At 49.2% G+C, this 20,681-nt stretch overlaps 1 protein-coding gene across 9 annotated transcripts in view; it reads left to right on the forward strand.

Moving 5' to 3' along the window:
- Window positions 1–20,681, forward strand: part of SLC4A4 (solute carrier family 4 member 4) — a 122,997-nt gene that overhangs the window by 68,860 nt on the left and 33,456 nt on the right. For 5 of the 9 annotated variants that reach the window (XM_041426904.1, XM_041426866.1, XM_041426857.1 and 2 more), the window contains exons 4-9: window positions 2,047–2,182; window positions 5,754–5,914; window positions 8,343–8,522; window positions 12,801–12,896; window positions 14,739–14,815; window positions 20,057–20,214. In XM_041426904.1, coding sequence (XP_041282838.1) covers window positions 2,047–2,182; window positions 5,754–5,914; window positions 8,343–8,522; window positions 12,801–12,896; window positions 14,739–14,815; window positions 20,057–20,214 — 808 coding nt within the window. The remainder of the gene's footprint in view (window positions 1–2,046; window positions 2,183–5,753; window positions 5,915–8,342; window positions 8,523–12,800; window positions 12,897–14,738; window positions 14,816–20,056; window positions 20,215–20,681) is intronic. The other 4 variants (XM_041426874.1, XM_041426893.1, XM_041426885.1 and 1 more) reach the window with 4 other exon arrangements.

The raw sequence follows: 20,681 nt of genomic DNA on the forward strand, positions 1-20,681 counted from the left end.
CTAAAAGTGTGGATAACGGGAATTGAGCTACAGGGAGAGGAGGCAGGCAGGAGAGAGGGGGTGACAGACAATGGGCACCCAGGCTCAGTGTGCAGCGATCATGGCTGGGAATATCACTGTGGCATTCCAGATGGTAAAACCACTTCAGAGGGACTCGAGAGAGACTGTTCCCCTTGGCTCCAGTGGATGCCTTCAACAGCTCAAGCAGCTCTGCAGTCCCTTCTCTTACAGCCTCTCCCAAGCAGCAGCCACTTCTGTGGTCCACCTGGCTTTTTGAAGCAGTAAGATGGACTTGTATTTTATTTGTTTTCTAGCTGTGATATTTGATTCTATTTGAATATAAAAGTATATTGAGATTCATTAGTGCAGGTAAAGGGAGAGGACGATGGAACATGCATGATATGGATGGATAGTCTGGCATCCCCAGCCCCCTGCCATGGGCAGGGACACCTTCCACTATCCCAGGATGCCCCAAGTCCCATTCAACCCGACCTTGGATGCTGCCAGGGATGGGGCAGGCACAGCTTCTCTGGATAACCTGTGCCAGGGCCTCAGCACCCTCACAGGGAAGGATTTCTTCCTGATATCCCATGTAACCCTGCCCTGTGTCAGTGGGAAGCCATTCCCCCTTGTCCTGTCACTCCAGGCCCTTGTCAGAAGTCTCTCTCCAGCTCTCCTGAAGCCTGCAGGAAGGTGAATGCCTCGTGATGGGGAGGCTGCTGTAGCAGCAGGGCAAGGTCCCTGCCTCCCAGGAGATTCCAAGGGCATTTATGATTACAAATATACTTTCAGTCAAAGGGAAATCTATATCACTGAAGCATCATCACTTTGAGTACTTTAGGAAGAAAGCTATCAAAGTTTATTTAGGGAAAAGAAAAAAGGAGTAAAGGGCATGTTTTTTACTGGTTTCTTTTTTCTCATTGCAAATTGAGAGTCTCTTTACCCTGGAAAAATCAATGTGGTTGGACACCTGATGTAAATAATTATTTTGCAAGAGACAGCCAGCTGATCTTTTGAAAAGAAAGGAGTTTTTAGCAGAACTGTTCAAAGTTCATAGTCTGCCGTGTATCTCTAATGCTGATAAACACCCAGCAGAAAGGATGTCGGTCTTAAAATTTCACATGGTCACACCTTTGTTTTAAGGTGATATGCTGAGAAGAAGGCTGTAGACCCCAAGGAGCCCTCCAGCAAGGTGACTCTGGTGCTGTGGGCTCCACTTAGCTTTGGGAGATGCCCTCGGGCCTTGGGAGGATGGGGACGGTGATGTTCTCAGGATTGAATTTTGAACCCTTAACAAGGAAAGGGTTTCTGTCCTTTTTCTCGAGCTTATAATGCAAAGAGGCCTTGCTTGTGCCGTGTGTTGAACTCTTTTGCCTAAACAGTCAGTCTTTCCCAACCGGGACCAGTTGTTTTTTTTTTCAGTGCATTGGTGCCTGACTAAATGCATTGGGTTGCATTCTTCACGTATAGAGGAGACAACCCTTCTGTTAAGTATTCCTGTGCTTTCCAGTGGTGGGCTGGGGAGGTTCCAGCCTGCCTTGCAGGCCAATGGCAGCCCAAACCTGGCTGGCAGGGAGGGAGGGGAAAGCCAGCAGTGGGATGCTGTGCCAGCAAGCCCCCAATTGGTTTGGCTGGAACTGGTTTTAGGTCATATAAAAAAGGGGGTGAAGGATCCGGGCTGCTCGGAGAGCGGCAGGTCCTCGGGCAGCGCCACAGAGCGCATTGGTTCTGAGCTCCATAGTGCTTTTTTTTTCACAAGGACTGCAAATTGCTGTAACGTAGTTAAGGTCTGTAGGAAGAGACAAGTTTTCCTGAACTTTACTCCCAGCTTGAACTTGTAAGAAGTTCAGTGAGAGGCAAGGAAGGGGAGAGAGGGAGATAGAGGCACCCTCGCTCCCGCGCCTGCGTCCGCAGCGACGAGGATGTCAGATGGCAGAGGCAGCCTGGAGAAGCAGCTGAATGGCCTTGGGGAGCAGGGCAAGGAGAGGAGCCGCACGTCCCTGGTCGTCTCGCAGGCCGTTAACCGCAGTATTTTCACCTCTGCAGTCTCCCCCGCCGCCGAGCGCATCCGCTTCATCCTCGGAGAGGAAGATGACAGCCCCGCGCCCCCGCAGCTCTTCACCGAGCTGGACGAGCTTCTGGCTGTCGATGGACAGGAGATGGAGTGGAAGGAGACTGCAAGGGGGGTTGGTTTTCCTTTACCCCCAAAGGGAAGGGCAGCCAGCAGCGCTTTCCGTGGGAGATTCCTGTTTTAGCACGTACCTGTGCTGCGGGATCGCATGGGGAAGCGGCAGAAAGGAGCCTGTACGGTTCAAATCACCGTTCTTTGGTAAATGAGAGAATTTTAGGGTTTGCTTAAATGTTCCAAAAGAAAAACTAAGGAAACAAGAGAGTGCCAGATGGATTGCAGTAGTTTGCCTGTGGAGAGAAAAGTAAGGGCTCAGTAGTGCTTTGCAAAGGGGGACGTCTCGGCCGGAATTGGCAGAAGTTGCCAATTCCAATTTGGCTGAGTCAAAACCGCTTCAGTACTATTGCCCCAAAGTGGCTTTTGAGCCTGGTCCCCCCTCACAGGGACAGGCTGTCCTCGTGAGTAACTGATGGAATTCGTTTTAAATAGGAAAAAAAACTTGAAGGTGTTTTCTTGTGAAGAAATTATTCAAGATGCACATTAAATGCTGGATGGGGATGCTTGCTTTGAGTTCCTTGGTCGGGCTCTTTGATGCTGCTGTTAGTTTGGTCAAAAAGCCATGATAAAAACGCTGGGATGTTTTTGGAGTTCCATGTGGTTCGTATCTGAACACCACTGACCTATTCCCAGTTGCCCTCATTGAGCCTGGGGGTTTTCCTTTTCCTTTATGGTGGCTGGGCTAAGCTTTTTCCCCACCTCCCCCTCTTAAGGGCACTGTCTGTGTTCAAAGTTAGCCCCTGTTTGGTCACCCTCATCTTCTTTACCTGTGGTTTAATGAGCTGCTCCACCACCTACCTCTTTACCTCTTATCTTAATTTATTTTTGCTTCTCAGTCATGTGGGGAACTAATGACTTCTCACCTTTTACTCTCTAACTTTTGTCTTGTTGCTCATCCTTTTTCTCCTTTTATTGCTGTTCTTTCCTCTTACCATGAATTCAGCACCTCCTGATTTAGGTGTTTTTACACTTCTTTGGTAGGAATGCTGAATTGAGCTGTGTGTGGGGTTCTCTGCAGGGTTCTTATCCCAAGTAGCAAACCACAATACAAGAGGAAACAGCCTCAAGGTGTGCCAGGGAAGGTTTAGGTTGGATATTAGGAAAAATTTCTTCACCCATAGGGGGGTGTCTGCCCAGGGTAGTGGTGGAGTCCTCACCTCTCGTGGGATTTAACAAATGTGTGGGTGTGATGCTTAGGCACATGGGTTGGTGGTGGCCTCGGCTTTGCTGTGTTCATGTTTGGATTGGATGATCTTAGAGGATTTTGCCAACCTGAATGGATCCATGACTCTTTGTATAAATGACACAGAATGTAATGAAGCACCCTGTTGAAGTGCTGTTGAATTTCTAAATTGGCCCAACCTCCTGCCTTTGTGGATAGTGATCTTACAAAGTGTCTGGTTGTTCAGGATTTTTCAGTTCATTTCTGAAATTACTTAATCTTGCACCATAGAACCTTGTGAGAGCTCCTGAGCATCTCCCAGTTCATCCAGAGCTGACTGGTGCTGTGCTTCAGTGGGCCAGCTGGTTTGGGGTTATTTTTACATCTGCTGCTGCAGAGCAGCTCTCTTCCCACAGCTGGGAAGTTGCAGGAGCAGGTACTGAACACAGGAAAAAGTGCAGTGGAGGAGAGAGGAGAGGACAGAAGAGACCTGGTGGGGTTGCTGCTTCCCCTGGCCCCAGTGTAGAACTGCACAGCTCTCAGCAGGGGAGAGCAGTGCTGCCTGCACACTGGTGCAGGGCTAAAGGCTGCACTCATATTTGAGAGAGCAAACAATCAAATTACCTTCCTCATCTCCCCCCTGCTCTGTTCTGACACCTACACATTCCTTCTGCCTGCTGCACCTCACTCCCAGCAGCCCTGTGAAAGCTGTGTTGATATTATCAGGTGTAAAAGGGTGAAAATGTAATTCCTCACACAGCTTATACAACAAAAAAGATCATAACAGAAGTTCAAAAATCCTGTATCCACCATCCCACACTGTCATTCCTTTTCTCTGTAATCCCATCACCTTCCTGCCATCTTGCTGCCTTTTAGAGGGACTGTCCCCACACTATGGTGGCCATGTCTTGGTCCCCAAAGCTCCTTCACTGAGCCTCACAACAGCCTGGGGGCCTCCAGCTGCCGCAGGTCTTCTCCTTTTTCTGCTTCACTGTGGCCACCTCTGGAATGCAGGCATTCCCATGGTAGTGCTGGGTGAAGGTGTCCCTGCCCCTGGCAGCAGTTTGGAGCTAGGTGAGCTGTGAGCTCCACACACACTCTGATGGTGGGAATCGAGCAGGCATTTGTTCAGCCAGGTCTGCAAGTTAATGGTTGGTGTATTGTGCTGGGTCTGTGGCTTGTAGTGAGAAAAGTAAACAAAAAGCAAATATTGATAGTTGTGAGTAATCACTTTCCCTGGAAGGACAAACACTGGTAATTTACAGCCTTCCTGCTGGAACAGGGTAAATATGACTCCACACAAAGCCCCTGAAGTGCACAGATTTGCATCCACCCAGGTCCCTCAGGTGTCCTAGGAAACACTCAGTTCTTGTGAACTAAAAGGACTTTATTAATTGGAGATGAAAATCAGTCTTTTATCTTGAGTTTAAAAAGCAGCTTTAAAAAAAACAAAGTCTCAAAAAGAGATTATTTCAATTGTGAAGCATAATTGATTAATCCTCAAGTAATACATTTTTCAGGATTAAAGATAATTTCACTTGCTGTTAATAATATTCTTTTGAACAAATGTATGAGCTTCCTTACCTTATGTGTGTGGGGTTTCTTCTTAATAATCCCTTTATATTAGTCACTGGAATTTTCATTTTCCGCCTATATTAAAATGGTGTCTGAAGAGGGGATTAAAAACCATTTCTGCCTTGCCATTAGGGCGTACTGAACCACGTTTTCCTGCACTCCCAGTTTACACCAGAGCTGTTGCTGGGTGCTGTGGTGAGGAAGAAGGTGAGGGCCAGCTGAGATGCCCCAGGCTCACGGGAGCCCTGTGCTCCATCCCTGTGGCTGCGGGGCCAAGGGCAGGGTCAAGGCTGCAGGGGGAGCTGGGGGTGGGCTGCAGCCCAGGGACATGGAGCCTCCTGCTTCCCTGCTGTTGGGATGTAGTTTTAGGGGTGTAAAGAGTGTTTTGCACAACCAGGATTTACCCTTTGCTCTCACCTTCCATCAGAGATAAGTTTTCTGGGCTTTTCAGACCTGCTTGGTTAAATCATTAAACAGCAGCTGGAGGGAGAGAATGAGCTCCTTAATTGGTGCCTTCTCCTTTGGTGGCTCATTTGTTCTCTAAGAGCACCCTCAGACATGGCTGGCTTGTGCTCCTCTCTTCCCTCCTTTGTCAGCCTGTGGGTATGGGACAGCAGTATTCCATGCTGCCTCCATCTTGCCAGTGGCTGATTCCATATTTTATTGCCTGAAACTGAATCACAGAACCATTTCGTTTGGAACAGCCCTCCAGGACGACGGAGCCCAGCCATTAAACCAGAACTGCCAAGACAGTGAAGGCATTCACGTGATTTATTTCCCTGCAAGGAGGCAACAGCCTTAACCCCATGTCATTGCTGTGCCCTGTTGCAGGTGGATCAAGTTTGAGGAGAAGGTGGAGCAAGGCGGGGAGCGATGGAGCAAACCGCACGTGGCCACCTTGTCTCTGCACAGCCTGTTCGAGCTGAGGACGTGCATAGAGAAGGGCTCCATCATGCTGGATATGGAGGCCTCTTCCCTCCCACAGGTGGTGGGTAAGTACATCTGTCTTGGCTCTTTCTCTCACCGCTTCCCCGCAAATTTTTATTAATCCTGGTATGGCTTTATGGGTGGTTTTAATGAAAAAGCGCCACTTTTCCAATAAAGAGGAAATAAAAGAGCAAGGAATAAGAGGGGGAAACTAAAAAGTACCTGGAGAAAGATAGCTGATGGATTACAAGAGTCCTTCTGAGTGCAGGAAGAAGAGCAAAAGACATCCATTTAATTTATGTTCCCTATGGAAAAGCTGATACGTGGAAGGGCCACGTGTCTGGGGGCAGAGACACCCGTCAGGTACCGTTCATGCAGAACAGCTTGGGCCAGGAGCTGCTCTTGGGTGAGGTGTCCAGCTGCCCACTGAGGGCACGTGGGGCTGTGTTTGGAAGCCCCCAGCAAGGGAGAGGGGAGAGCACCCCCAGCACCAGCTGGTGCTCTGCTCTGAACAGTGGGAGGTCAAATCAGCTGTGGCCTGGGGTGACGCTCGGTGACATGCTGAGGGCCACATCATGTTGCCCATAGTGTGTGAGAACTTAGGGAAAATAACTTTTCCAATTGAGCCATCCAGTGGAGGGACATTTAACCAAAATGCTGAGTTTAAGAGCCATTACATGAGCAAAAGAGCAAAATTAAGTACTTCCTCTGCCAAAACTCAGTGCTTTGAATGATCATCTCAGGAAGCAAGGTCAAAATTATCCTGCCCTGGAATTCTCCCATACACTGGATTGTAAGACTTGGGAATTACAGCTGCTTCTGGTGTTAAATACGGAGTTTGAACTTAGTTTTGCAAGTGCTTATGGTGACATGTATCTCTCTTTGCTTTTGTGTCCGTGTATCCAAATGCACAGCTTTGCAAAGTTTTAACAAAATAAACCCCCCGAGAACCTCTCAAGTTTTCTGCTGAAGGTGAACCTGCTTCAGAAGCTGATGTTCATGGTCCAAAACCTTAAACCCTCAAACATTAAATTTTCTTTTGAAGTCCCTTGGAGATGCCACCTTCAATCTCCTTCTTCAACCCCCAAATTAAATCTAATTCCTAGGAGATTAAATTACACATCGGTGGCTGCTGTTGCTGTGACACTGTGACGCTGTCCTGAGCGGGGTGTTTTTGCTGGTCCAGACCCTTAATCAGACAGGTAGGGATATCCAGCACTGGATTTCCAGGATGATTTAATCATGATCACTGGGCTGGTGTCTGGTAGTGACACACAGGAAAGGAAAACTCCAAAGAAAAACTCTCTTTGTTGTTCGTCTTTTACCAGCAACAGGGAAGGGAATTGCCAGATCGAGAAGGATAAACTTGATTGAAGGTTCTGAAGGAAATACTCCAAAAATCACTTAACCAAAACCAGGAGCAAGAAAAGCTTGCATTAAAATAACACTTAGCAAAAGTCAGCCTTTTGCCAAGCATGTTGTGTAAGGGCACCTACGTGCGTTTGCCCGCCCTGTCTTAATTTGAGAGGAAGAGCTAGGTGCTTCCTTGGGGATTTGAAGAGGCTTTAATTCTGAGCAGCACGTCGAGGATGACTTTCTGACTCACTGAGTTAGCAAATGTGATGCGTGTCCTGCCTCCCCCTTGCCATAACTTTTATTATTAGCACAAATAAAAGTTACCAGCAGACAAATATGAGCTGCCACTTGCCCTCGGGGGACAGCGCATGAACTCGAGTCACCGAGGGAACAGCTTCATGCGAGACTTACTGCACAGGGGACATTCTTCATAAGTCTGGCCACCTTTTTTGCCTTTTTCCTCTGGGATAAGGGAGGAGAAAGGAGGGAATTGATAGGAAGTGAGTGGTCATTGAGGGCCTTTTCTCCTGGTGACTCCATGAAAAGTAAAGCCGTATAATACGTGCTGTGGTAACTGGAGCAAGTTCTGCCGCTTGTAGTTGCCATCACTTCAGTCCTGCAAGGGAATGATTTAATTAGTGGCTCATCTCCAGGACTTCTTCCTATCTTTAGATTAGGTTTTACTGGGGGCCTGCAAGGTGAACTCAGGCCTTCTTGAATCTGATTGAAGATTTTCTGTGTGCTTTATGGGAGCATCATGGAACTTAGAATAGAGTTTATAGCATCCTCACGAAAGTCCAGGCTCAGAGGGGATTTCATTTCTGAGCTAAGAACCGTCTTACCCTGGTCTTTGAAATAGGCTCTGTGGCATGTGGGAAATAGCAGAAGGGAATTTCAGTGCAATAGGTGTGTGTTAGTGGCTCCTGCTGGATGGAAATGCTTATGTTCTGCTTCAAGAGGAATGTCTAAAAGAGGTTTTCATACAAATAAAAGCTGGCTTTGAGGTGGTAAGAAAGCCTTCAAAAAGGCAGGGTGAAAATGCCTCCAAGCCCTGTCTCTCTGCTCTCCCTGGAAGCGGTTCTGAGCTCGGTGGTTAATTTTGCTCTCCCCTCCGTCCCCCTCCCTGTGCCGGCACAGAGATGATCGTTGACAATCAGATCGAGACGGGGCTGCTGAAATCCGAGCTGAAGGACAAGGTCACCTACACGTTGCTCAGGAAGCACCGGCACCAGACCAAGAAATCCAACCTGCGCTCGCTGGCTGACATTGGAAAGACCGTCTCCAGTGCAAGTAGGATGTTTTCCAACCCCGATAATGGTAATGCAGAGGCTACCTGGCTATGGCCTTCTCTGTCACGGCAACCCAACTAACTGCGTGGCCCTGACCCCGCTTCCTAACCCCAGGAGCAGCGAGGCCGTGCTGATGGAGCATCAGCGGGGGCTCTGCAGGCTGCTTGGCCCTGGCACACCTTCACTGGACTGGCAGGGACTCCAGGGGCAGGCAGGAAGGCAGGGGCTGCCCTTGCAGCTGGCGTCCAGGAGAGGGTTTAGGAGCAACAATAGGAAAGAGATTCGCCACAAACTTTGGTGGGGCCTGAACCTTAAAAGGCTGATCACCTGAAACATTTGGGCAGAGACGAAGTTTCCGTGCACGTTCTGTGTCTGCAACAGTGTCGGTGGCACTGTGAATCAAAAATGACCTGGCAGTAACACCTAGCTTGCATTTTATTGCCATACAATCGTTGTCCAGTGGGGTAAAGCTGATTTCCATCTTGCTTTATTCATCCTCAAATAGTTTTGTGGTGTGTGTTGTGAATATGTGTCCTGTTCTCTCTAAAAAAGGCTTGGTAGGTAGTGCCATGTTCGTAGTGGTGTCCCTAAATGTGTGTGTGTGTATGCAGACAGCTAGAGGCCTGGACACTGACTCAGTGCCTGGGTGGAGATTTGGGTTCTTCTTGCTCATGGTAATAAAAAAAAGAGATTTATGCCTCTCGTCACGCCTTGGAGTTCTCTTGACTGTCTCCTGTGGCAGTCTGGAAATTGGGCTAAAAGTTGCCATTTTAAAATACCCAGAAAATAAAAGCAAGTGAAGAAATGATTTTCTTCTTGCTCCACAAAAGGCCTCTTAGCTTGCTGTGTTTGGCTTCTAAAACTCACCCTAACGTTCCTCCCTAACCTGTTCTCACACCTCATTAATATTTCCTACCTTGGATCATGCCTTGATTTTGCAGCAGGAGTGTGTGCATGTGGAGGCTCTTCCTTGCTCTGGGTGATGCCTCTTGTCGTGTCCAGTGCCCTGATAAGGTGGTGAGTGAGTAAGGCAAGGTGCAGCAGTGTGAGCCAAGGGAGCGTTCTCAGTGAACATCCCTGCAGGGTGTGCCCTGTTGGCACATGGAGAGTGCCAATGGAGAGCAGAGGGACTGGGCTCTAGGGAGGAAATGACAGCTGGACCACATTGCTACAAGCTCCAGCCAGCCTGGCCCTCTGGATGCCTTCCCACAGCGTGCTCCCCGCGGTTTGGAGGGAAGGGATCTGCTTTCTGTTACCACCTCCGAGCCTTTCTGGGCCTTTGATGGCCAGGTTTGCTGTGAGGAGCAGAACCCTGGCCTGTGGCCATGGTGTGTGGGAGGCTGAACCCCAGGCAGACACAGAGCTCCTGGTGCTCAGCTGTTTCAGTCAGATCTTGTAGGGGATGCCCTCAGTTCTCGGCTGCAAACCCCTCTTCCAGAGCTTGTCCCAGGAAGAGTGATGCTGACAAAGGGCATTCCTCACGGTCTCACTCGGCCCCTGCTCATTTGTCATGGCTAAAGGCCTTCTTTACTTGGATTTTAAGTGATTTCAATTTAGTTCATTTCTTGTTCTTGTTTGAATGGGCTGTGCAGGTCCTGGCTCAGTTGGGCTGATTCTCCAGGAATTCTTTCCTGGTCTGGCCATCAGCACTCCTTTTATGTTGTTCTGTCTCTGTTCTCCCACCTGGAATATTGATGTGCTCTGAGGATGTATAACACACTCTGTTCCATGACAAGTGCACTGAGACTTGAGGAGGGCAAGACTGACACATGGGAGAAATACCTGATGAACAGTCGTTTCTGTTATTTATTATTTACACTTCAATGGAAAAGTAACTACAGCATCTATTTGATCAGGTTATACCTTAGATTCAGTGGGTGTCTCATGTGTCCTTTAGACAGATAAAAATTTTATGAGGCCAACAGGAGTGCAGCTGTCTCTTAGCATAGCTAATCACCCTAATGGCTGTGCCACCAGCCCCAAGCACTCCTAAATTCCCCTTGAGTTTCTTTCCAGGTAGGTGTTTGTTTTCATCTCAGTGTCAGTGAAACTTCCATCCAAAAGGTCTGAGCATCTGCCTGCCCTCTGCACAGCAGCTTTACAGGCTGGTGTAGCTGCCCCCTGCTTGACTGGCTCAGCAGGGACACCTTCTGCAAGCCAGCCAGCCTGCCCTTGAGCACCTCCAGGGGTGGCATCTGTTTGCTAGATCTGAAATTTGGAAATATACCCAGGGCTGTGGCTCAAAAAAATCCTGCGGTGGCTCTGTCTCACTTGGGTCAGAGCACTAAAATAACTGAAGTCTGAGGGCCTCCAAAATGTTCTTATTTTTGACTTCTGAGATGAATGAACCCCATGCAGTTATCCCAGATGCCTCTAGAAATTCAGGAACCTAAGAAAGAGCGATGTACTGCCCATCTCTCTGCCATAATTGATCCTGGAGCATCTCTGTCCTTTCCCAGTCCTTTCTAGGGATGGGGATGGCTCTGTGGTCCCTGGACAAGTCATCCTCAGCCCCCATCTTGGATGTCAGTGCTCTGTTTGAAGGTGAGCTAGTGATCAGATGGGCAGAGACACGGCCAAGCTGTGCTCTGACAGCTGCTCTCCATCACTGCATGTAGAGGCTGATGTGGCTCATGCTGTGGCAGGATGTTTTGTCAGGAATCATCCCTTTGCTCTGGGGAAGGAATTGGGAAAAGAGGGTAGTTCCTTGTGTGCCATGGATGGAGGAGGATAAATCACAGCACTCCTTTGCTGTCTGTTCAGTAGGAAAAAGATAATTGCCAGAATTCTGGGCATACAAATTTGGACTAAGCAATCCCTCCACGTTACCTTGTGAAGACACAGCCCTTTTCCTTGCTTCATTGGCAGAAGGGTGAGCTGCATGAAGTGTTCATCAGGGATATTTCCATGTTACATGTTGATGAGACTGCAGGGGTTTTTGTGTGTGTCTGGTTTTGTTGAGTGGCTTTTGAAGAGTTCTTTGTATCCCTTGCTGGCACAGCCCTTGTCCTGCACCCCTGGAGCAGTACGTGGCACCTGGGCTAGCAGCTCTCCAGCTGGCACAGCTTGGGCTTTGCCATGCTATAACATGGGATCTGTGGTCCCCATTCCTTCTGCAGGTGCCTGAGGACTGACCAGTATTTACCACCCTTCTGTGATGACATTTGCTTTCCATTTTGAGATTTTTCTTTCAGAGCTTCGTGCCTGCCAGCATTTTGTATAATTTAACACCTGTGGGAGCCTTTGGCAAGTGAGAAGTGATGAAATGCTGCTAAACCCAAGCTGGCAGAGCCTGTAGAAAGCTGTGTTGTGTTTAAGTGTGTGTGTTTAACCACCATAAATAATGGCACGGTCCCATCACGGCGTGGGTGCTGCCTGAACACCTCCTGAGCACTGTTTGTTCACACTGTGCTGGCAGCATGGTTTGGAAGCAGTTGAGTGGGAAAAGTAGGCTGTTGGCATGGTGTCAGCTGAGGCACAGACAGGAGGGTACCTGGCTGTGGGGGGAGAAAGGTTTTATTCTACTTTAGAACCCTAGAGGAGATTGGGTTGGAAGGGAGCTGAAGGACCATCTTGTTCCAGGCCCTGCCTGGAAGGGACACCTTCCACGAGCTCAGGTTACTCCAAGCCTTGTCACTTGGACACTTCCAGGGATAGGGCAGCCATGGCTCCTCTGGTTCAGCATTAATCAGTTCAGTGCTTTTCACATGAACTGGGACCTCCGTGCCTTTATAGCTGAACAGTGGCATCAGCTGAACAATACCAGAAATGAGGTGCTGTCCAAGGAATGCTTGGAAAACCCCTATCAGTGTGTATATTGGCATCACTGGAAGCATTGCAGACTAAGGTGAGCATTTCCAAGTCTGGATTGGTGTGCCTGAGTGTGTACAGATGGGGTCAGGATGCTCAAAGTTGGCTCCAGGGACATGATGTGATCTTTATTTTGAAAAACCTGTTGTTACTGATGGTGCTGCAGCCTGGAACTGCTCAGTGCCACCAGCAATGCAGCTGCTCACTCACTTGCATGAGATCTGCTTCAAAGATGCCTGAATTTCAGAGACCAGGGATGGAAAGCTGTGTCCAGCCCTTCCCAGTGAACGCTGCGAGGCGGAGCTGCGGAGGAGATGTCAGGATCTAAACGAGTGGGCTTTGGTGCAGCTCAAACCTTCTCTCCTGCCTGGCTTCCCTGTGCCACTGCTTGAGCCTTTCTTCCTGGCATAATTTTCTTTTCTTTTCTTTTAACTTCTCCCCTTTGCTCTCTTCCTGCTCTTTGCTGCTGCTCCTGTCTCCTGCTTGCCGGCACAAGCACGCAGCCCGCTGGAGAGCTCCGTGCCCTGCCTGGCCACGCGCACGCTGGACGATGAACTGGGAGTGCAGCGCAGCCCCAGCGTGGGATGGCTCAGTAAGTGCGGGGGCGCTGGGGCGGGCTGGGCCAGCAGGAGTGTGACAGGGAATGGCAGCAGGAGTGTGACAGGGAATGGCAGCAGGAGTGTGACAGGGAATGGCAGCAGGAGTGTGACAGGGAATGGCAGCAGGAGTGTGACAGGGAATGGCAGCAGGAGTGTGAGAGGGAATGGTGTGACAGGGAATGGCAGCAGGAGTGTGACTGGGAATGGCAGCAGCAGGGTAGAGCTGGACCAGCTGGAGTGTGAGAGGGAATGGCACCAGGAGTGTGACTGGGAATGCCAGCAGGAGTGTGACTGGGAATGGCAGCAGCAGGGTAGAGCTGGGCCAGCTGGAGTGTGACTGGGAATGGCAGCAGGAGTGTGACAGGGAATGGCCTGGGTCAGGAAATGATCCTTGGTTAGCAAACATCATAAGGGTGAGTGTCGTGGGCCAGAAATCCTCCACGGGGATCTCAGCAGCCGAAACTTGGTACTCCACGTGTTTGTTTGGAGCTGCTCTGGGTTTGTGGGGCTATGTTGACCCCCCCAGGAGAAGGAGGCTGCTAGCAAAGGGAGAGAAAGGCACCAAGCCTCTTCCTCTTGGGAGAAGGGTCATCATATCCCAGGGAACAGTCAGCTGGGAATCTAATAAACAAAGAAAACAAGTGATGTAATCTGGAAAAAATAGCAGCTGAATGGGGTTTTAAATAACAGCAGGAAGAGTTGAAGAGGGATCCCCCTTTGTAGAACATGACTTGTCTAATTGTGCTTGGCTTTGGCTGTGCTGATGTTGCTGGATGTGGCAGTAACACGCAGTAGGTACAGCTACTTTGAATCTATCCCCATGTATGTTGTAAAGAAAACCCAGCTCTGAGGAGTCTGGAGTTTTTTATTCCCACTCCTTTGGTTATCTGCTCCTGATGCTGATTTATTATTGAGCTTGTTTGTGCTGGGAGCTGATGAACACTGAGAACTTGGACATTCCTTATAATAATATCAAATACATTTTGTCTCAAAACACAACCTCAGTTGGGAGATTCCTCCTTGCCATTTTTTCCCCCTTACTATTTCCTCTCTTTCCAGTGAAGTTCATGGTCAGAAATTCTGGCATAAAAGCTCCTGGTGCTGCATTTCAGGTTCCTGCAAACATGATGAGAAGGGATGGGAGCATTTCAGGATAATTTTTACTGTTCATACTGACCACTGTGATTTCCCATCCTGTATCTGTCCCAGAAGTCTTTGTTTACTATTGGTTTGTTGTTTGTTTGTGTTTTAGGTTGTTTTAAATTTAATTATTCTGCTGTGTCTCTGGAGAGTTTCTTCGCCTCTCTGGACAATCTGGTGTCAGGAATTGGTGACTCCTGGCCCGTCAGTGTGGCACACACGTTGTTTTAATCAGTGAGATGCTTAAGGTTCCTGAGCTTAGTTAATGAGCTTCCTTGGAGTGAGGGAGGCGTTCATTAGGGGCTGCTCAAAGGAGCAGCAGCTGCCATCTCCCTCTGCCCGCTGTGTGCAGTGTCTGGGATTTGCACCCTGGAAGGTCCCAACTCTGAGGAGGGATGAGTTTGTCCTGGGTGAGCTGGCCAGCAGTGTGCTGCTGCATTGCTTTTCTCCCACAGGCAGGAATTATGGAAAGTCCTCAGACTCTTTTGCTGTCCTGAGAGTCACTGGACTGCCGTGGGTCAGAGGTGACGAAGCGTTAGTGTCTTAAACCCCCCTGTGCCACATGAAAGCAGCTTGTCAGGGTCTGGAATCCCCCACATCAGCCTCCCAGGGAAAGGGGTGGCTGTAGCCTGAGCCTCTGTGTTCTGAGTGGATGCAGGCAGGTGCTTTAACCGGTGTTGACGTTGTTCCTGCAGGCAGCCCGGCCATGGCTCACCGAAACCTGACTTCCACCAGCCTCAACGACATCTCGGACAAGCCTGAGAAGGACCAGGTGAGCTCCAGGCCCAGCCTTCTCTTGGGGATGAGTTTGGAGAGGAGCTGGATGCTGGGGAAAGGGCTCCTCTGTACCTTAGCCCTGAAAATGAAGAGGAGTGAGTATTTTTGAGTCCTGTGACCGGTTCCTCCACTCTTTAAGCGCCAACCCTTGCAAACAGCAGGTTCATCTCTTACAAGGTCTGAAGCAAGTGACACCACATAGATGGCATCTTGCTGATCCCCATGAGAAAGGAGGTAAAATACCCTGGGAGTGATGGATTTTGGATCCTCTTCCTGCTGAGGGGTTACAGGGGAGCACCCTGGGCTGAATGTTCACAGGAACTATGGGGTAGAGCAGGGGCACTCAGGGAAACGTGTCCCCGCTGTAGCAGCAGGTGGAACAAAGGTGCCACCACCTCCCCTTGCACATCCCAGCAGGAAGGTGGCCGTGCTGACAGGTGATGTGGGAGAGCAGCTCCAAAATGCAGTCAGTAATGGAGTTCAAATTGGCCTCCAGTGACAAATCTCCACGGACTTGACCTCTTCCTTAGCCCAGGGTAATGTTTGTGGTGTGGCATACGGGCTGCCTTTGTGTGTGCTTCCGTCCTTTCCGAAGGCTGCCGCTTCTGAGGGGTAGGAGTGAGTTTATTCCAACTCTTAGAAAAACTGGTGGCTGAATGAGGTCTCTGTGCAAGTTCCAAAAAACCTTTGTCTGGGTTCAAAAAGTGGGTTATTCTCAAAGCCCGGCTGTTTCTTTCGCAGAATCTCGTTTTTTGTCTGCATCTTCCAGTGTTCCCTAGTCCTGTGGTGATTCTGAATGCCAATGAGAGTCACTTTGGAAAACTGTTTGGGTAGCACAGCATGGCTGGCCAGTTGGGGATGACTCCCATCCTTCAACAGTGGCTGGTCACAGTCTTCTGTAAGTGTGTCCTGAAAGGGACACAGCAACATCATTGAGGTAAAACAGTGAGTTCAGACTAAGTAAATATTTTAAAAATAAATAAATATTTACCTAAAGAAATGCCCTTTCCATGGCAAGGGAAGGGGAGCAGCGTGTTTTGCACTGACCACTGTATTGGTTGTGTTTCCAAAATACCTGTTTCCTTTAGTACACACAGCCACACCTGGGGAAGGAGGATTGTTAAATAGCTTTTTGTCATTGGACAAGCTGCTGTGTTATATTTTTAATCCCATTGTAATTGTGGTTTTAATGCTAGACCAGCCCAAAGCTGGGGCTGAGCATTGCTGCAGCTCTCAGCAGTGCAGACAGTCTCCACTGCCCCTCCTGTCTCTGAAAACTCAGATAATGGACTTTTGTGGGGAATTGGGTATAAAAATAGATGTTTTGATAGCACTAACAGGGAAATCTGTTAATAGATGCAGCTGGGAGCAGGCTCCAGAGTTTTTAACCTCCAGTGTACATAATGCCTGGCTCTTGGTGTAGGGAGAAGTGTTTCTTGCTAAGTGTAGAGTTCCAAAAATCCCCTCAGTTAATTAGCCCTTGTCCTGCTGATGAACTTTGCACAAAGTGGGAGCCTTGTCCTCCTGCACCTTGAGACATCACCTTGGAGCTCAGTTTTCATGGCTGGTCGACTCGAAGTCCTGCCTTGATTGAGTTGGTGGCATTGTGGTGGTGCCTGGCAGCTTCCCTGAGCAGGACTCAGCGTGTCACACAGCAGGCACAGGCAATAATCCATCCTGTTACCACAACAGGAGCTGCAAAGGGAGCAGGTTCACTTGCCTTGGCAGCAGGGAGACTGGCTGCTGTTATTTGTGCATCCCATCTGGAAGCTGGACAGTTCGTGAGGCCATACAGGCAGGGGGGAGTCTGCTGGAGCCACAGAACATCCCAGGTTTTATTTATTTCTCTGTGTGTGTAAGAGCTCTGAGGGGTGAGGTCGGTTTATAGCAGTTGTGTGGAGCAGGACTGCCTTCCTGCATCCTTCCTGCATCCTTAATCACTCCCAGGTTTTACACAGGTAGAGGATTGCATGCCTCTGTTTCAGAGGAAAAAATGCTTTGACCAAACTTCTTTGTACCTTCAGTGATTTTTCCTGTCTTCCTACATGCTTAATATTCAGTTCTGCAACTTTTAGTGCTCTTTGGAATGGTGCAGCTAATAATCTAGGGAATTCATAGCCAGCATACTCCTCTAATCTGCAGCATTCCTGCTCCTTTTCTCTGGATGTTGAAAGGTTCAGGTTTCACACGCACGTCAGAGATGTGATCTGTCAGAGAATCAATCCTCCCAAGATTCATCCCTCCTGCCAGGGACAGCTCTGCCTGGCTCAGGGGTGTTCCTCAGGCCTGCTGAATCAGGGAGTTTGCACCAGCCAGCTCTCTCTGCCATGGGAATGGTGGCTGGATCCACTGGGATTGAAAAGGGGCTGGCTCAGGATCCTGCAGAAGCTCCTGAGGTAGCAGTGCAGAGAAGGGATTTGATCTGTCTTCATTTGTCGTGTTTTAGGAGGTGTTGGCTGCAGTTAATGCCCTGGGCGTTTGCAGCTGGGGAGACAAGCAGCATTTTGGGACAATTTATTCTTCTTTTCTGTATAGCAGCTAATAAATGAGCATCTGGACTTCCTGCCCTCCTGGCTCCCAGCTCTCTGTTGCCAGGTACACCAGTGGTGCTGGAGCTGTGTCCATAAAACCAGGGCCTCTCACAGCTGGGGAATTCCTCCAGCTCCTGAACGTCAAGTTGTTGGATCAAATTTTTCACTAGCACCTTATTCATAGAATCCCAGAATCTCAGAATGGACTGGGATCTTAAATATCATCCTATTCCACCACCTTCCACTAGACCAGGCTGCTCCAACCCCTGTCCAGCCTGTCCTTGGACACTTCCAGGGATGGGGCAGCCACATCTCATCAAAAAAAAAACCATTTTAAACTCTTTTTTTCCAGCTTATGTGTGAAGGAGAGTGACTGAAAAGAGTCAGGTAGATGTTTTTTCAGCCCCTCTGGTGCCATAGTGCCAGCAGACCATAGGAGGTTGGGGAAGTTCCTTCTGCTGTTCCCACTCCAGTCTCTCCTCCTGCAAGAAATCCTTTGGCTGTGCTCTGTTAGAATGTCCTTGGCAGCTCCGAGTGGCTGAGCCACCAGGACTCCTTCAGTGCTCAACATGTGAAATAAAGGGGACCTGAAAGGAAATGTGTTTTCCCAGGGACCTGCTATCCCTGAGCTGATGCAACAGCATAAAGAAAGGGAATGTATGTTGATATAAGGGGAGTTTCCTGACCTGGTGTTATCTGTGTTTCCAGAGGGCTTGGATGTGGGACGAGCCTGGCTCTGAATGAATACGGTCAGTCAGAGGCAGGCACAAAACCCTTCTTATTTGTTGTGGTGTAGACACTGTGTATTCAGCCCAGAGTTTCCATGTCAACAGGGGATCTGTGCCAAAGCCAGCACTGAAGTTAAAAAAGAAATTGGCCTTGTTTAGAGAAGCCCTCCTGCCTTTCCTGGGGACCCATGGACAGGGAGGCGCTGGCTGGATCCCATCCTTGGGAATGCAGTCCTGTGATTGATTGTGGGAGTGATTGCTGCTTTTCCTGTTGGAACATCTTCTCATCCCCACACTTGCAAGCAGACATTCCCAGTTTGGAGGTCTGTCAGCCTGGGTGACATGCTTCCACTCCACGGAGCTCCAGTGGAAATGACTCTTACAATACAATCAGTGCCACCCTTCTGGAGGAAAGGAAAAGCTTCTAGAAAGTTTAGTTAACCAGAATTTCCTTCACTTTTGCTGTTCTTTTTGATGCAGAGAGCAGTTTTGCCTGCCTGGTTTCTCTCCATATCCACAGTGGCCCTCTAGAGCATCCTTGGGTGATGGAGCAGCCTGGAGTCTGCAAGGTTCCCCTGGAGGCAGGTGTTCAAGGGATAAGCTGTGGGAAGGTGATCCTGTGTGTGAGCAGATACAGAAAAAAAAGAGAGACAGAGACAGGTTCAAGCTGCAGGGGAATTAACCTTCCCTAAGTGCTACTTTGGAGTGTGTACTTAGGAGCTGCTTTCATTTCCAGTCAGTCCAGAGTGGTGTTGATGATCCGAGTGCTACAGTACTTTTAAGGAAATTGGGATTCTGAGGTTGCTGTGCCTTTTTGCAAGTGCACTGCTGGAGACCTGTGGCTTTTAACATAACATTAGTGGTTGGGCTGGAATGATGTTCAATTTGGCAGGGGAAAGTGAAGTTCCCTCATCTCTCCCTTGTTCCTGCATGCTGCTGAGGAGTCAGATCTTTCCAAAGCTTCTTTGGGGAATGCTTCAGAATGGATTTTAAGTGCTGACTGCACTCATTACCTGTCTGATAAATGATTTAAGAAAGTGGTGAGTGGTGCTGCAAAACTCATTTGGAGATGAAAAAAACCCAAAATAATGGCAGCTCTTAGTGACAAAATTAGTGGCAGTGGTTTGCTGTGCTGGGCAGGGGGAAGGGGCTGGAGCCTTTGGCCTCAGGAGTGGGGTGGGCACAGGAAACCCTGCAGGTCAGTTCTGCCTCAGAGTATCACCTGGGTTTGGGCTGGGTGTCCAGACCAGCCCTGGGGTTGCTGAATGATCCTTGTTCAGCCACAAGGCCAGCCTGGTGAGGTAAATAAAATGTTTGTTGTGGATTTGCCATCTTCCCATTGTTCTTTTGCCACCGCCATGCCGCCAAACACTGTCTGTGGAGGAGCTGGTAGGGCTTTTCCAGACTTCCTCCATGGTGCTCCTTGGTGCTTATTTACTGTTTCTTCTGGTGGTAATCCTGATTGAAGTGTGCAGGGGTAGGATAGTTCCAGCAGTTTTCTTCCTGTTCAGTCAGTTCATGTATTTTCTCGAGACTTTTTCCATTTTCCTCCTTCCTCGAGTCACCTCCTGCAGCTCATTAGGGATTCCAGCCCAGTTCAGTGCCCCCCTCTCGCTGCTGCTCCTGGCAGTACATCCTCCCTGTCCATTCACCCTTTGCCAGGCACACACAGAGCATCTCCAGAGATCACCCAGGCAGAGGGGACAGATTGGGAACCAGCTGAGGGCAGGGCTTTCAAAAGCCTTCAATTCCAAATTAATTCTGCCGCCGCTGAAGTTCAGACAAAGGCGTCTCGCAGAGGCTGAGTTGGAGAACCCCGTGGCTGCTCCTGTGGTTTTTTCCCATTCCCTGGTGATGGCATTTCTCCATGGCTGGATCCAGACCCAGGGTGCACGCTTACTGCACAGAGGTGCAGAGATGAGAAGAAGGCGCCCAACGCGACTTAATTTTCTTTTCCTTCCTCTTCCACTGCTGCAGCTGAAGAATAAATTCATGAAGAAGTTGCCTCGTGACGCTGAGGCCTCCAACGTGCTGGTCGGGGAGGTGGATTTCCTGGAGAGCCCCTTCATTGCCTTCGTGCGGCTGCAGCAGGCGGTCATGCTGGGAGCTCTCACCGAGGTCCCTGTTCCCACACGGTAAGGAAACCCAGCCCCGGGCAGGGCACCACGCAGGGAGCCTGCATTTCCACCTGGCAAAGGAAAAACAGCAGGCCAGGAGATGTTCTCCATGTTGTGACACGCAGAACCGTCAGGATTGGTGGTGCAGAGTAACAAAACTCACTGAAGGTGCTTCATCCTCTTCAGGTCCTGGATTTGGTTATGAGTAAACCATTGCACAAACACACTGACTTAACAGCTCAGCAGTAACAGGCACTGTCAGTGTTGAATTTATGTCCTGGGGCTTTTTTCCTGCCCCTTCTGTACAGATCCCAGATTCCCTCTGCGCATTTTTGCTGTACATATTATTCCTCTTCAGCTCAGATCAAATGGAAAATTCAATTCTGGCCCTCCTGGGGCAAAAAAAAAAAAATCAGGTGAACTTGGACATACAATTCTACTGGGGCTTGTTGCTTTGTAATGCATAATGGCTCAAGGAAAAATGT

This window comes from Onychostruthus taczanowskii, unplaced genomic scaffold (assembly GCF_017590055.1).
Source record: "Onychostruthus taczanowskii isolate IOZ18803 unplaced genomic scaffold, ASM1759005v1 scaffold114, whole genome shotgun sequence".
Classification (NCBI taxonomy): domain Eukaryota; kingdom Metazoa; phylum Chordata; class Aves; order Passeriformes; family Passeridae; genus Onychostruthus; species Onychostruthus taczanowskii.